Here is a 14,443-nt window from a genome sequence, read left to right as displayed (position 1 = left end):
GCATCAACAATATATATAACTCTTATTCATAATACCACATCTACACATATAGTAATGTTAGAAATTATCACATGATGTGACAATTGATGTATTAATAATAAGACATAACAATTGATCTAATATCACGTGATCAGCTAATTACTCACATAAAATACATGAAAGGAATTGTTGTAATTGAAATTAAAAATGAATTCTAATAAGCTTACCACTTCTCCTGAAATTGCTATTTCAGTGTGACGCCACAAGACGCTCCCAGAATGTTGCTCAAATATGCAAATAGCATTGGATATTTTGACAGGGGTGCCATCCTCCCCAGCATAGTATGCGTCTATGAATGCAGCATTGGCAGGGCAATCAGCCAGTGGCTCCAATGGCATAGCCGATTGACCGAACCCAAACTCACCAGCATCAAAGAAGGTCTTGTAGTACCATTCTTCAGTTGGGTCCATGTATGGCACGAACAGCTCCGATACGAACCCTCTGTACAATACTTGCCGATATGTACCCTTTTCTAGATCATAAATTGATGCCAAGGAAATTATTGGACCAGCTCGAACATCAAATCCTACATGGAACTCCCAATTGGCCCAACTGGTTGCATTTTAAAAGTAAGAATGAGTTACAGTGATTCTATTAACATTTAACACTTGTGTAAAATAAAATAAAGTAAAATTTTAATATTTTCTTCGGACACTCCTAAAATAAGTGATTGTAATTTTCAGATTATTATTATTTTTCTTTTGATACAAGCGTTATTGAAAAAGGAAAATTCAAACATAAGATGTTAATTACTCTTAACCACTTAAATTACAAATTCTTTATCATAAATTAGGCCTTAAACCAGCACTTTGGAGTGTTGTTAAGTTAAAACTCTTCCACAAAGTTAAGTTAAACTGAGAAAAAGGAAGTTTACTACTTCCCATAATTATGCGCCAAAAGTAAGTCAAAGATGGGACTAAAATGAGGGCCATGCGGTTGAGAAGAATCCACAAGTTTGCATACAAAAGGAGATGTACACGTCCTTGAATATCTTTTAAGTCCATTTAGAAAAAGACATCCCGTTGACGAATATGCAGAACACAATAGCCGGCATTTTGTCATTAGTGATCGATTACATTCATTTTTCAATGTTTGATGACAATTTTCACGTACCTAACTATATACGTGTGGAATATTTAAGGTTAGTTTTATGGGTTCATCGTTTTATTAGTTCCTAAATTTAGACTTGATTTGTATTTAATTTTCAAAATCGTTCATGTGGTCCTTAAACTTCAGTTTCGTTAGGACAAATGGTTCTGCCGTCAATTTTGTTAACTTTTTTGTTAAATGCAAGGGTAAAATAGTATTTTGGTATTAAATTGATTAAAAAATGAATAAAAAATTAAAATTAAACTATCTCTCCCCCTCTATCTTGATTTCTACTCCCCCCAAACTTGATTTTTCTTCTTCTTCTTTTTTGGTTTTTATTTGATTTTCTTTTATTGTTATTTTAAAGATATGATTTTTTATTCATTTTTTATGTTTTAATAATAAAAAATACCATTTTGCTCCTGCATTTAACAGAAAAAGTTAACAAAATTGACGGCAGGACCATTTGTCCTAACGAAAGTGAAGTTAAAGGACCATGGGAACAATTTGGAAATTGAGGGACTCAAATGCAAATCGAATCTAAATTTAAGGACTAATAAAACAATTAACCCTAGTTCCATTGACAAATATACTAATAAAAAACTATTACCTTTTTATTTTTTTCACGTTATGAGTATGATTTGGTGAGTGAGATCGTACAATAATTTGGGCTTTCTAAGCGAATCAAACCATTTATACCATAACTCATGATCGCATCTCTGATACTAACCTTATTTTGTGCCCATTGATCTTGAACCCAGGTCCATCCGGTTGCTCTATGGCGAATCTATTCAGCCGTGGACCGAACGGAGGCTTCTGCTTCGACCGCCTGTACTCCGTCCCCTCAGCTTTTGGCACCGGAACCCTGGCCCGGTCATAATACTCAACTATCTTCAACTCATCAAGATCAACGAGCAAAGATACTCCCTCCAAGGGCCTCACGTACAAATTAGCCGATCGCTCAACATAAAAACACAAAATCTTTATCACTCTTCCACTGTGCTCCTCTCCAAACCACCCAACTGAAAACGTGGTACAAACAACCTCGGACAAGTTAAGCCTCCTCTTCTTGACCGAGTCAATAAATGGTTTATAGGAAAACGGCAGTTCACTTGCCACCGTTTGTTCGTCGAAGGTGAGCAAAGGGTAGCCATCATTTCCATTGTAAAATTTATCAGAAACTATGTAGCGATTTGATAAATCCACTATGAGCTCATGGGATTGTCTGTTGAGCCGTGTGATGACAAAGGCTCGGCGAGGTGGGGGTTTTGATTTGGGTTTCGAGAGCCATGAATGGAGGGCCGGTTTGTCTGGCTCGTCCAAGCTTATGTATTGAAAGGTTAGGTTGTGTTTGGGGCTAGGGTACGATTTCTTGACTAGGGTTCGAACCAGTTTGAACTCAGATGGGGTTAGAGGGTCCAGTGGGTGGTGGCTTGAGGTTATTGGTGAGAAGGTGAAGAAGGAAAAGAGCAAGAAGAACACTAGTTTCAACGTTGAAGCCGCCATGGATTTTTTTGGCTTCTTTGTGCATGTGGGGTGATAAAGTATATTAATCCTTCCTTAAATAGCACGTTGTTGCTTCTCATTTGCTAATTAATTAGAAAGACTAGTTTAAACTCTCATGTTACTATCTGAAAATTAATATTTTCATTGACAATTAATTAATTATGTCAGAAATGTTGTTCAGAAATGAGCAATAGACAACGAGTTTAGTTAAACTAGACTTGTTTGGAAGTCTTTGGTTGAGCATTTTTATTCACAAGCCTACATAGACTATTCTTTTGGCTTTAGGTCAACACTAATTAATCAGGACTTTACTGGGGCAGGGAGGGAGTATCAATGGCATGCGATTAATTTGGTTAGTCTTCGATATTACATGCTCTTGCGTTTTTGTAGCATTTTCCAAAGTTTTTTGGGGCTTAGACTAAGGCATTTTTTTCTCACATTTATCAAAAACATTGATCGTGGCCCGGCCTAAAATTCAAGTTCACATTTAAGCGGGTTGTTCTCATACGGTGCTTGAATTGGGCCTGTGCTTGGCCCATTTAACTTTGAATATTTTTTTAAAAAACTCATGTTAGCATATTAAATTTATACAAAAAATATATATAATGAACATATCATATATATGTAATATGAGACTAAAAATTGAGGATTTATTTATTGCCGATTTAATATGGAACATATCATATATCTGCTCTACTCATTTTGTCAAATTATTAGCTGACTCATTCTAGCCATTCATTCACGTGATGGTTAGCTTAGCTTACACTACGCCAAAATTTGCTTCTATATAACCCCACCCCAACCGAGGTATTCGTCATCGTGGCCTTTTATTGATGTTTATGAGGCATTAAAGAGTTATAGACATTGGAATCTGATACGTGTTCCACTTACAGCATTAGTATGGACAAAATTATTGATGTTTATGAGACTTGCATATACGTGATAGGCGTTGAGTTCCGATGCCTAAAAGCATCAAGGGCATCAGTTGCAACATAAATGCTACATAGGAGAAATAGCATCACATCTTTCTACCATTCTGATGCCTTTTCTATGTTATGAAATCAATTTTTATGCTAGAGCTGATACTACCACCACCCTAAAGAGGAACTCCTCCTTACCTACTGATGTGACTCAACCACAAACTAACACTTGTCCTTTTTATTTTATTCTCAAAGGTGCATTTATTTTTGAGATATTTAGTTATATACTCATTCTTAGAACTAGTGTTACAGATAAACACTATGCCATTTAATTTTTATAAACAAACCCAAAAAAAATCCTACTATTGCCAGCTAACCTATTTTTGACTTTACTTAATATACTAATTTCCAGTTTTACCCTTTTGTTTTGAGTGTTTTGGGTTTTTTTTGTGAGGTTTTGAAGTTGGGCTTGTTTAAAGAAAACCGATGGCAGTTTTGTAAATTATAGGAAATTCAAAGCGTATTTGTTATGTTGTAAATGGATTTTGGGTGTGTTTCTAAAGTTCATTTCATGTATGATTTTTTTTATACAATTTGAGCCCTTATATTAGATATAATAGTAAGACTCCCTTTACAACAGTGGAGAATTTTCCGCAATGGGCCAAAGCCTGACGGAGCAATGCCGCGTGGAAGTAATGACGGTATCTGGGGAATAAACATCGGCTAACTCTGTGCCAACAGCCGCAGTAATACAGAGAATGCAAGCGTTATCTTTCACTTTAATTATTCTTAACAAGAGATACATGTATCAGATTGAGACTAAACTATATCAGTAGGCAAGAAGGGAAGCATTATCCTTTTCAAAAATGTGTTTTGGGACTTACACTGTAGAATAGACTAGCTAATTCAAAAATCTTATCGAATTATGGAAAATAACATTTTTGTCGTTTGCAATAAGATGGTCCTTCAGTAATGGCAAGTTATCATTACTTCAATATCTCAATAGGGGTTGCTCTGAATCTCTTGCCTTTTTTTTTTTATATATAAAATACAAACGATACCGGGGGTAGGACTTAAATAAATTTGTTGCCATTACATTCAATAGAAAGCTAGTAGCCACAGTTAATTGCCTCATGCTGTCAACAAAAATTGGCATTGGCCTTGTCCCTAGTCGAATGAGTTGCTTGAAATCAAAGTTGTCTTGGTTGGTCCTTCAATGGGATTATATTATACTACCACTTGTTTGAATAAGCTTAATTAGTGACGCAAAAACAATACAAAGAATGAGAGTTTTATTCTATAATTTGCAATTAGAGGCAGGCTATGTAACGAAAAGAAAAAAGAGGAAAAAACAAACAGACAATAGCCAAATTTATAAGCAGGCGAATGCTATTAGAAAACAAGAAAATTCTGAAAATAAACGGGAGCTTCTTTCTTTGATTATAATTTCTACTTAAAATCTTCATTTACAACAAGAATATAATAACATAATGGAAAAATAGTTTATACATTTTAGATATTGCCACTTCGGCCCATGTTGTAGATGTTACCATTCTCAGAATCCAAAATCAAAGCTCTCCCCTTGGGGATACTTCAACTCAGTGGGTTCAATTCCAAGATTACTTCCATCAACACTGTCCGCGTAATATAGCCACCCTCAAACCTCATCACTGAACAGCCAGAAACCTAAAGGAAGAGAAAAAAAAATGAAGCAGAATACGTAGGTGATTGTGTGCCATTGGATCAAGTTTACATAAAAATAACAAATGAGGTTGGTTGCCGTACATTAATTTGGAACTTAGATGCCTCGGCGATACTCCAATTGCTTTGTATTCTCTAGTAATACCTGTTATACAAACCCAGATGAAAATTCCAATAAACATGACAATACTGGAACATGAAGATGAAGCCTCATTGATCAATGAGCATTGTCCAAATACAGAAGCCACATGACAACTGACAAGGAAGAACTTTTCATTTGAGGGGGAAAAATGCAGCAAAGAAGTCCTTACCTCTCGAATGTAGGTTGCAACCGCCTTGCAGCCTTCGATCGCAAGTTGCATTACGTTTTCAAAAGTTTCCACTGATAATTTAGCATCCATCTGCATCAACGATCATCACGAATAAGTCGTGTACAGAAGGCAAAGGAAAAGGAGATACCCTGGGTATCAGCTGATACAATAATTGCAACTTAAGATTCAGAAGAATAAACTGAAAAGCACATTATGAAATAAAAACCTGAAGAAGAGTCACTTTGTCCAACTTTGGCAAAATGCCTAAAGTGACATCAGCACCTCCAGCACTATCTTCTATGTAGTTTAAATCTGTCGTTCCAGCAACAATAAGCTCATATGAAAATTACAATATCGCACTTGTACAGAGAGGCTTTCCAAGGGCTCCCAAAGAAAAGTTCTTAAATACAAATATAAAATAAAGAAAACATTTACCAAGCAGAGGTGTGCTATTGAGATAGCCAGCACTACAGGAGGTAACAAGATCACGCATTGGAATTCCAGCATCTGCAAGGGCCAGGCTTGCAGCATTAATGCATGCAGATCTAGTTCCTGCCAAAAATAAAACCAAATAAAATCAAACTCAAGGATAAATTGTTCCATTCTCCAATAAAAATAGTGAAGCAGCCTGATCAAATCCAGTAGTATTTGCTAATAGTTAAAATTCTAAGTGATACGCAGATAAGAGTGACTAGCATTAGACTTTGTGAACACTGTATCAATCACTTATTCTATTCGAATATGATGCCTGGATCAACAAATATATTGAATAACAGAGGATCAAACATGCACGCACACATAGACGGAAACAGGGCAGCATGAATTTATCATATAATCTGAAAGTACATTATCATATAGGACCATGACTGCAAAGAGACATCACAATTTACCTCCATCTGCTTGGAGAACTTGCACAAAAATATCAATCTGAAAAAAACAGATACAAGGCTCAGAAAAGAACAAACTACACATTCATGCAAGAAAAGTCCCCCAAGATGCAACAGTGGAACCTGAGACCGAGGCATTAAATGTGTCATAATGCATGCTTCCATGGTTTGGCGAATAACTAAAGATATCTCTGTTGATCGCCTGAGAGCATCAAGGATACACATATTATTTACATAGTTTAACTTAGTAATGGACACAACATTAGGGTTATGTGAAATTTCGAATGGAAGATCATACAAAGCATGTATGTTTGGCAATAAAAAAGAATATTAATATCTCACCTATCCCCCTTTGGTTTTCTCATGCGATCCCCAGTACTAAAATTTGCCATGGTGTACTCACATCGCACCTAAAGTTATTAACAATTGCAGACGACATTATATTTACAAATGTAATAAATGCCTGTCAGATTTAGGTTTAGCATATTAAACACAACATACATAAGTTTGATACACAAAGATTTAGATGAATTATTACCAGTGCGCTGTCATTCAATTGTTGGCTCCTATTTTGGACCTAAAAACAAAGTAAATTTTTAAACAGCTTGAAAGAAAATTTAACTTGAAAATTAGACAAAAATTTCAAAACACTAATGAGTATCGCATTTGACTTAGGTGTTAATGAAGAAAAGAAAAAAAAAAAGTTAACTAACCTCTCTAGGGCCATACACTGCAGCAATGACTTTGGTGTTACCCATCTCAAACAAAGCAGAACTGAAAATTTGATGTGCAAGATGAATTTAAAACAAAATCAAAGCCAATGTAAAAAAAATGAAAAGAAAAAATTACAAGGGTTTAGTAATTAGAACCCGTCGGCTTTGGCAACAACACCAATCTCTGCACGAATTTGTCTCATCTGGGATCAAAGAAGAAAAGAATAAACTATTTAATTCATAAAATTAAATGAAGCACTATGATAATGATAATTAAATACAAAAGAAAAAACAGAGATAGACAAATACTTCCATGGGGCGGCGACCATCTAAGCGAAGGCCTTCAGGGCTCACATACTCCATCTCTTGGAACTACATAAAAAAAAAATTTCGAAATTACATAATTAACAAGAAACAAATAGTAGGAAAGCTATCCCCCTCTAAAACATTTCTCAGATGCCAGACGAAACCTTGGGGTTGCACAATAATGGAATATATAGATGAACATTTCCTGAACTTTTTATGCAGAGAAGCTGTTTGATGGAATGACTAAGAAGAACAATATGATGCGGATGACATTGAGGTTGCAAATTCGGGTTTTCAAGTTTTTAATATCAACCAAGTTTTCAGATTTTTAAAATTTACAGAATAAAGCTCAAAACTTTCAGATTCAATCCTAGTTTTTTGAAAACTATTTCCGAATCACAAACCCAACGGAGCCTCACTCTTCCCTTCCACAACAACCAAAGCTTAAAATTCAAGTAAAATATTTTATATCATCTCAACAGTATAACCTAGTTAAATTCTAAATTAGAAGCAAGAAAAAAGAGACATTAAAAGAAGAGGAAATACCTGGGTGAGAAGAACAGCTGCAGGTTACAAGGAGAAGAGAAAGCTCAGACCTCAGAAAGAGGGTTTAGAGTGTTGACGTCTGGGGTTTACAGAGATGGAAGAGTTGGGCTGGAGGCTGGGCCTGTTTACCTCCATTTTTATGACACCCACGAAGAAAAGCCCATAACCTGAGAAGAAACATAGCCCGAGCTCAATACGCCGCCGTTTTATTGGTTGGGCTTCCTCCTACCCTATCTTTTCATCGGGTCAAACACTGCCTAAGTTGTGTAGACTTTTTATTCATGCATTGCATATGCATTTCAACTCTAGAACAGCAAACACAAAAGAAAAACTAAATCTTAAATTGCGTGTGAAAAAATTGGGTAAAATGAAATTCATACCGTAACATGAATACCTAACTTATTTTGAGCAGTCAAATTTTCCGTTCTTACTCAAATGGCTCTAATTTTGAGTTGTCTTTTCATCTTTTCGTCAATTTGAGCACTAAATTAGGTTTCTTTTTACTTAGTTTGACCGGTTCCATTCCTAGTTAGTCTCCAACAATTTAGTTCTCTATTTGAATAGTCCGACGACCAAATATCAATAACTTCAAAGTTTCACTTCGAATTCAACCTCCATATCTAGTTATTATCCAATGAAAGGACTACACGTGTAAAATAAAATAAATATATAAGTGGACAGTCAGTTCGGTTTAAGTCTATTTGCAAAAGCTTAAAACCAAACAAAATCATTTAAGATTCAATTCAGTTTTGAAACGTTTGACTTTTTCTCAGTTGGCCTGATTGATGCCCACCCCTACATATAGCTAACAAATAATTCTCGTAAGAGTACTAAAAAAAATATCAAAAGAAATTCAACGCATCTAATTCAACTAACAATAGGTAATATAGCAAGACTAGGAAGAGTAAAATTTAAATAAATAAAAAAGGTCCTAAATCACAATAGGTTTTGGCCTTGGAAGTCTGTCAATTACGTATGGTTTTTATCTTGTTTGGTACCATAGGAAGATTACTTGTTAGTAAAGCTCGGTCTAACTAAACTTTGAGAAAGTGTTAGCTGGTGAAGTTAGGCCTATATCAATAACAAGTGCATAGCTCCTTTATGAATACCAAGGAAAGATGTCCGACCAAGAGGCGTACATGAGTATTTCAAACTGGATATTTTTTTGTGCCGTTAAGAAGAAAAGCATGAGAAAAGCAAAGGCACGAGACGCATTATGGGAAATGAAGATGAGACATCATTTTAGGTGCAATGATTTTTTTCACAGGTCATGAAGATATGGGAACACAATATTGTCTTGGGGACCTTTGAGTTTGAGTTAGTTGAGCTCAGCCTTTGAGGTCTCTCTCTCTCATTATAACCTTTCTAAAACAAGAGTTTGGCAAATCCATCATCACCCCCAAACACACAACAATACAAGTAACAGAGAATGATTTCCTTGTATTCATAGCTGGCCTGCATCAAATACAATGCCACCATGCTAATTCAGTGGCCTGCCCACATTTTTTTTTCTTTTAATCTTATTAATATTTTCTTCATTTCCATTATACTATTATACACATCATTCTGATGCCAACCTTACGCCACCAAATATGGACCTTATTACTTTGGACCCCATTAGACCCACAAATTGTTGCACAAGTTTGGATAATCTGTATAGGAAACCGAGCATAATATGTGGAGAGAGTGATTTTGTTCTTTTGTGTTTGTCACATGTAAATTTGATAGTCAACTCACACTATTTTTTCAACATTTTAACATGTGAATGCGCTCACAATAGTTTTGCACCGTGATAAACTTAATGTAAAATTTCTCAAAACAAAATGTAAATATAATGTATATTAGATAAATAGTGAAGTAACAGTGTGGCCATTGATTAGTAAAGGGTTAATTAGGGTTTATTAATTACAGGGTAAGTAACTTTGTTAATTAATTATATTAATGGTGGGGGTAGGGGTTGAAGTTATTTCCTGTTTGCGGGGAAAGAATTGATGCGTTAATGGTGAGGGTGATGATGAGTGCGCCTGCCACAGCACGCCCTCCAAATCTTTTGAAGCAAAGAGAATGTTATGATGGTTTCCAGTGCACGCCCCTCTCTCTCTCTCAGCTTCTCTCTTCTTCAATTCCAACTAAGATTTGCACACATTCTTGAAGCAAAGAATATAACCAGATTTTTCGCTTGTTGTCACCCCTCCATCATCATCTTTTAACCTTTTCCCCCTCTATAATACCCAGTTTTTCTTATATTAAATTAATATCATCATCATCATGTATCATACATGTATTTATACATACCATGACTATGATATTATCGTAGATTTCATTTTTCACGTTTTGTTTTTACATTTTGTTTAACCACAAAGTAATATTCAAACTACTATAAGGAGATTCGAACTTGAACGCAAATTAGCGGCCATACTACCTGATAAGTTACTGAACCCACATTTGATGTTGGGATGTAGTTACGTGTCAAAGCCCATTGCGTATTCCATGGAACTATCTACATACCTAGAAGATCATATGTTGAAGAATCTGATGGTTGCAATGGGGCGTTTGTTTCACTTATGGATAAAAAAAACAAAACATTGAACAAAGTAAACAGTGGTACAAGTTACAACCACGCAACCACAACTTAAATAGTCCCAATTTCCCTTTACTTTACGAATTCCGATGAAGATATCTCGGGGCTGCATGCTTTTATGTCTCAAGCACACCCACTTCAATAGATTTTCTTTGTTCTTTTTTTTTTTTTGGGATTTTTTCTTTTTTGTTGTTGCCATGATTTCCTTAGCTTTCTATCCAACCTAAATCATAGTACCTTTCGATTTGGCTGCCACCTTTTTGCTTCTTATATTGTGAACCCTCCTCCTTCTTCCATCACTTACCTCTCTCTTCTCTCTCTCTCTCTCTCTCTCTCTCTCTCAGCGAAACACAGAGACTGTGTTCTGTTTTGTGAAGTATTTTGGCATAGCCAGCTATAGGAAAATGGGTGACATTTCTTATTCCAATGGAACCAACAATGGCAATGGGAATGGGAATGGGAATAGGAATGGGAATGGGAATGGAGTAAATGGAAAAGCTCATTCAGTTCTGAATGGATACAGGAAGAGCTGTTGGTATGAGGAAGAAATTGAAGAAAATTTAAGATGGAGCTTTGCTCTTAATAGGTACATATTTGTTTGTCACCATGTTTCCTATATCTTTAGATAACTCAAATGGTTTCACATTTTTGTTATTTTTGTCCCAAAAAATAAAAATAAAGCCTGGCCCCATTGTTGTAATTAACTCTTGGCTCCAACTTCTTACTACCTCTGGTTTTCTTTTTTTCTTATGGTTTCCCTTTTTTTATTATAAACTTATGAGAAAGTTTATGGAAAAAATCATTAGGAGTTTTTCACCACAGCCCCTATAATTGGGTGAGACATTATAAAGTCCTAGCTGTCTTCCTTGAGTTATTATCAGAATTCTAGATTTTGATTTGCCTTTTCTGACTTATGGCCTTAGTTTATAATCTCAGTGTCAAACTTCCTTACTTTAGAAAATGATAGAATTCTTAAAGTGAAACACTGTCATGAAAAGGTCAGACAAGACATAATAAAAATGTTAGAATAGAGTGCAATATTCTAATCACAAAGTTTAGTTTCATCATTGAGATATTTTAATAATTAACCTCTTTTTTTTCTTTTTCATCTTTTTTTTTTTTACGGTTTTTTTTTTGCAGTATCTTGCATACAGGAGCTACTCCATACCAAGACATTGCATTGTTGGACACCAAACCCTTTGGAAAGGTTTGATGAATTCTACTATGAGTAAAAACAATGACAGCAGATAGCAGCAAGTGGCTCATGCCATTTTCTCTTCTGTATTTTGCAGGCTTTAGTCATTGATGGAAAGCTTCAAAGTGCTGAGACTGATGAATTTATCTACCATGAATGTCTTGTTCATCCACCACTTCTTCATCATCCCAAGTAATATAACTTCTCTTTACATATAAACATGTATGTTTTGTTTTCTCTGTATATGGCAGCAGCGTTGTTTGTTCATAACTCTATAATTAATGTCAATTTTCTCAGTCCAAACAGCATCTTCATCATGGGAGGAGGTGAAGGCTCCACTGCAAGAGAACTGCTGAGACACAGGACTGTGGAGAAGGTTGTCATGTGTGACATTGATGAGGTAAAAAAAACTCCCTCTATCATCTTTTCTTATCAGAAATTTATCTGCCTAAAACTAAAGAATTTACCGTTTTCCAGCTTTTGAGCTGTTTTTACCAAGGCTCCTTTTCATTTGTCTGTTGTTGAAAAAGACAAAAAACAGGATTTAACAGATATATAGAACTATTGTATGTGACAAAGTTATTTACTCTAAGAAGCAATATTATTTGTTTAAGTAATATCATTTGACATGAACTAAATAATTACATCAGATGCTTAACTGGTTAACTAATACATGATGCAGGAGGTGGTAGAGTTCTGTAAGTCATATTTGATTGTAAACAGTGAAGCTTTCTGTGATCCAAGACTGGAGCTCATCATCAATGATGCCAGGTTTATTCACAACCTATATATATATATATATATATATATATACACACACATACAATTTTATATATTATATTTTCAAAATTACCAACTCTGATATCACTGTTACTAATTACTGAGGTGTGTTACAGGGCTGAGCTAGAACACAGAGAAGAGCAGTATGATGTGATAATTGGGGACCTTGCAGACCCAATAGAAGGAGGCCCATGCTATAAACTCTACACCAAATCCTTTTATGAGCTGATTGTCAAGCCTAGGCTCAGCAAGGAAGGCATTTTTGTCACACAGGTATCTAATCTAACACACCTTCCTCATATGCATGCAATCACATACAGAAACAGAATCATAATGACAGAATTAACCACTTTTTTTATTTATTTCTACAGGCAGGTCCTGCTGGAATTTTCAGCCATACAGAAGTGTTTTCTTGCATTTACAATACTTTGAGGCAGGTCTTTAAATGTAAGTCCTCTTGATTAGTTAAGAAAATTATTTCCCTTTAGCCAAACTTTCCCTTTTGATCTCCACCGTTTTCTTATTGCTGCTTTGCATCTGCAGATGTTGTGCCTTATTCAGCTCATGTTCCTTCATATGCTGATATTTGGGGATGGATCATGGTACAAAAACTAGCACCCTCTATGGCAAATGAGTTTTTTTTAACAGCATATATGCTCTGCCAACGCATAATGCATGCCATTGTTCATGTTCTCAAAGTCTTATATTAGTTTGACAATAACATTTTCTTATTTATACAAGTGCCACAATTTTGTATATTCAATTGAAACTAAGGAGGCTAAGGAGTTGTTTAAAATGGCAGGCTTCAGATACCCCTTTTGAGCTAAGTGCTGATGAATTAGACCTCAGAATTAAACAGAGGATCAAAGGGGAGAACAGATACCTAGATGGAAAAACCTTATCATCAGCCTCAACCTTGAGCAAAGCTGTCCGGCAATCGTAAGTCCCGTGCCATACATGTTGTTTGTTCTCTTGTTTTTTTTTTTTTTTAATGCCTTGTGGAATTCATTTTTCATCTTAGTAGTTACTGATCTAGCTAGGATGACGGGCTTTTTTGCAGGATGGACAACGAGACTCATGTATACACAGAAGGAACGGCAAGGTTCATATATGGCCACGGCCATGGCAGTGCCTACAAACAAAATTAAGCTTGGGAAATGGAAGAGTGAAGAACCACTACCAAAAGGCAAAGCTAGCACTTAGAAACAAAAGAGTGCAAGTGGGAAGACAATCTTGGGTCTTCCTTTTCTTTAGCTGTATTTCTCTTTTTCCTTTTCTTTCTTTGTTTTTGTGTAGTAACTTATAAAAACTATGGTATAAATCTTTGTTTGTGTCTCTCTTAAGATGTCTATTTGGAATATGGGAGTTTATGTGAGTATGAAATGGCAATGCAGCTACTTAACAAGACTGAAAGTTGAAACCTCCTAGGATAAACAAGTTTTTCTGAGACAAAACGCTGCCAAGAATGATTCCACCTCAAAAGAGGGAACAAAAGCATAATTACTTTTCATTCAATATGGCTTGTGCAGAGAACTTTGCATACTTAAGAGAAACAGGTGTATATGATATAAATATAAATACAAAACTTGTCCTATACATATATATATATATATATATATATGCTCTTGATATTTCAGAAATTCATGTTAATGTAACAAGACATATGATCACCAAATTTTACATTTAAAAATGGCGCAACGACATCATGGTTTTCTTTCTGTAAACAAGAAATACTGAGGGAGCTGGAATTGGAACACATTACCTCATGTGCTTTGGTAAACATTTGACAACATAATTTTACAAATAGGAATTACTTTCCTTATAAAATGGGGAGATAATTCCCAAGTTAATGTATCAACTCAACTCAAT

At 35.3% G+C, this 14,443-nt stretch overlaps 3 protein-coding genes across 3 annotated transcripts in view; 1 reads left to right on the top strand and 2 right to left on the bottom strand.

Annotated features, from left to right (window-relative positions):
* The window catches only part of LOC117614433 (primary amine oxidase-like), an 8,113-nt gene extending 5,475 nt beyond the window's left edge, over positions 1-2,638 (bottom strand). The window contains exons 1-2 of the mRNA XM_034343246.1: positions 1,859-2,638; positions 207-591 (exon numbers count right to left, since the gene is read on the bottom strand). Of these exons, the coding sequence (XP_034199137.1) occupies positions 207-591; positions 1,859-2,634 (1,161 nt within the window). The 5' untranslated portion in view covers positions 2,635-2,638. The remainder of the gene's footprint in view (positions 1-206; positions 592-1,858) is intronic.
* A 2,308-nt stretch (positions 2,639-4,946) lies between these two features.
* LOC117614020 (exosome complex component RRP41 homolog) lies at positions 4,947-8,149 on the bottom strand. The gene is made up of 13 exons (XM_034342689.1): positions 8,019-8,149; positions 7,476-7,538; positions 7,323-7,369; positions 7,167-7,227; positions 6,992-7,030; positions 6,796-6,863; positions 6,577-6,655; positions 6,457-6,493; positions 6,002-6,118; positions 5,793-5,878; positions 5,567-5,656; positions 5,340-5,400; positions 4,947-5,240 (listed from the first exon to the last, which is right to left on the bottom strand). The coding sequence occupies exons 2-12, from the start codon at positions 7,527-7,529 to the stop codon at positions 5,353-5,355; spliced, it is 726 nt and encodes a 241-aa protein (XP_034198580.1). The 5' UTR covers positions 7,530-7,538; positions 8,019-8,149; the 3' UTR covers positions 4,947-5,240; positions 5,340-5,352.
* Positions 8,150-10,875: 2,726 nt separating this feature from the next.
* LOC117614044 (thermospermine synthase ACAULIS5-like) lies at positions 10,876-13,979 on the top strand. The gene is made up of 10 exons (XM_034342717.1): positions 10,876-11,185; positions 11,740-11,806; positions 11,892-11,986; positions 12,092-12,194; positions 12,477-12,565; positions 12,691-12,847; positions 12,946-13,021; positions 13,118-13,176; positions 13,377-13,513; positions 13,635-13,979. The coding sequence occupies exons 1-10, from the start codon at positions 11,004-11,006 to the stop codon at positions 13,720-13,722; spliced, it is 1,053 nt and encodes a 350-aa protein (XP_034198608.1). The 5' UTR covers positions 10,876-11,003; the 3' UTR covers positions 13,723-13,979.
* The last annotated feature ends 464 nt before the right edge of the window (positions 13,980-14,443 follow it).

The sequence above is a fragment of the Prunus dulcis genome, chromosome 1 (genome assembly GCF_902201215.1).
Source record: "Prunus dulcis chromosome 1, ALMONDv2, whole genome shotgun sequence".
NCBI lineage: Eukaryota > Viridiplantae > Streptophyta > Magnoliopsida > Rosales > Rosaceae > Prunus > Prunus dulcis.
This window is presented reverse-complemented; position numbering and strand designations above follow the sequence as displayed.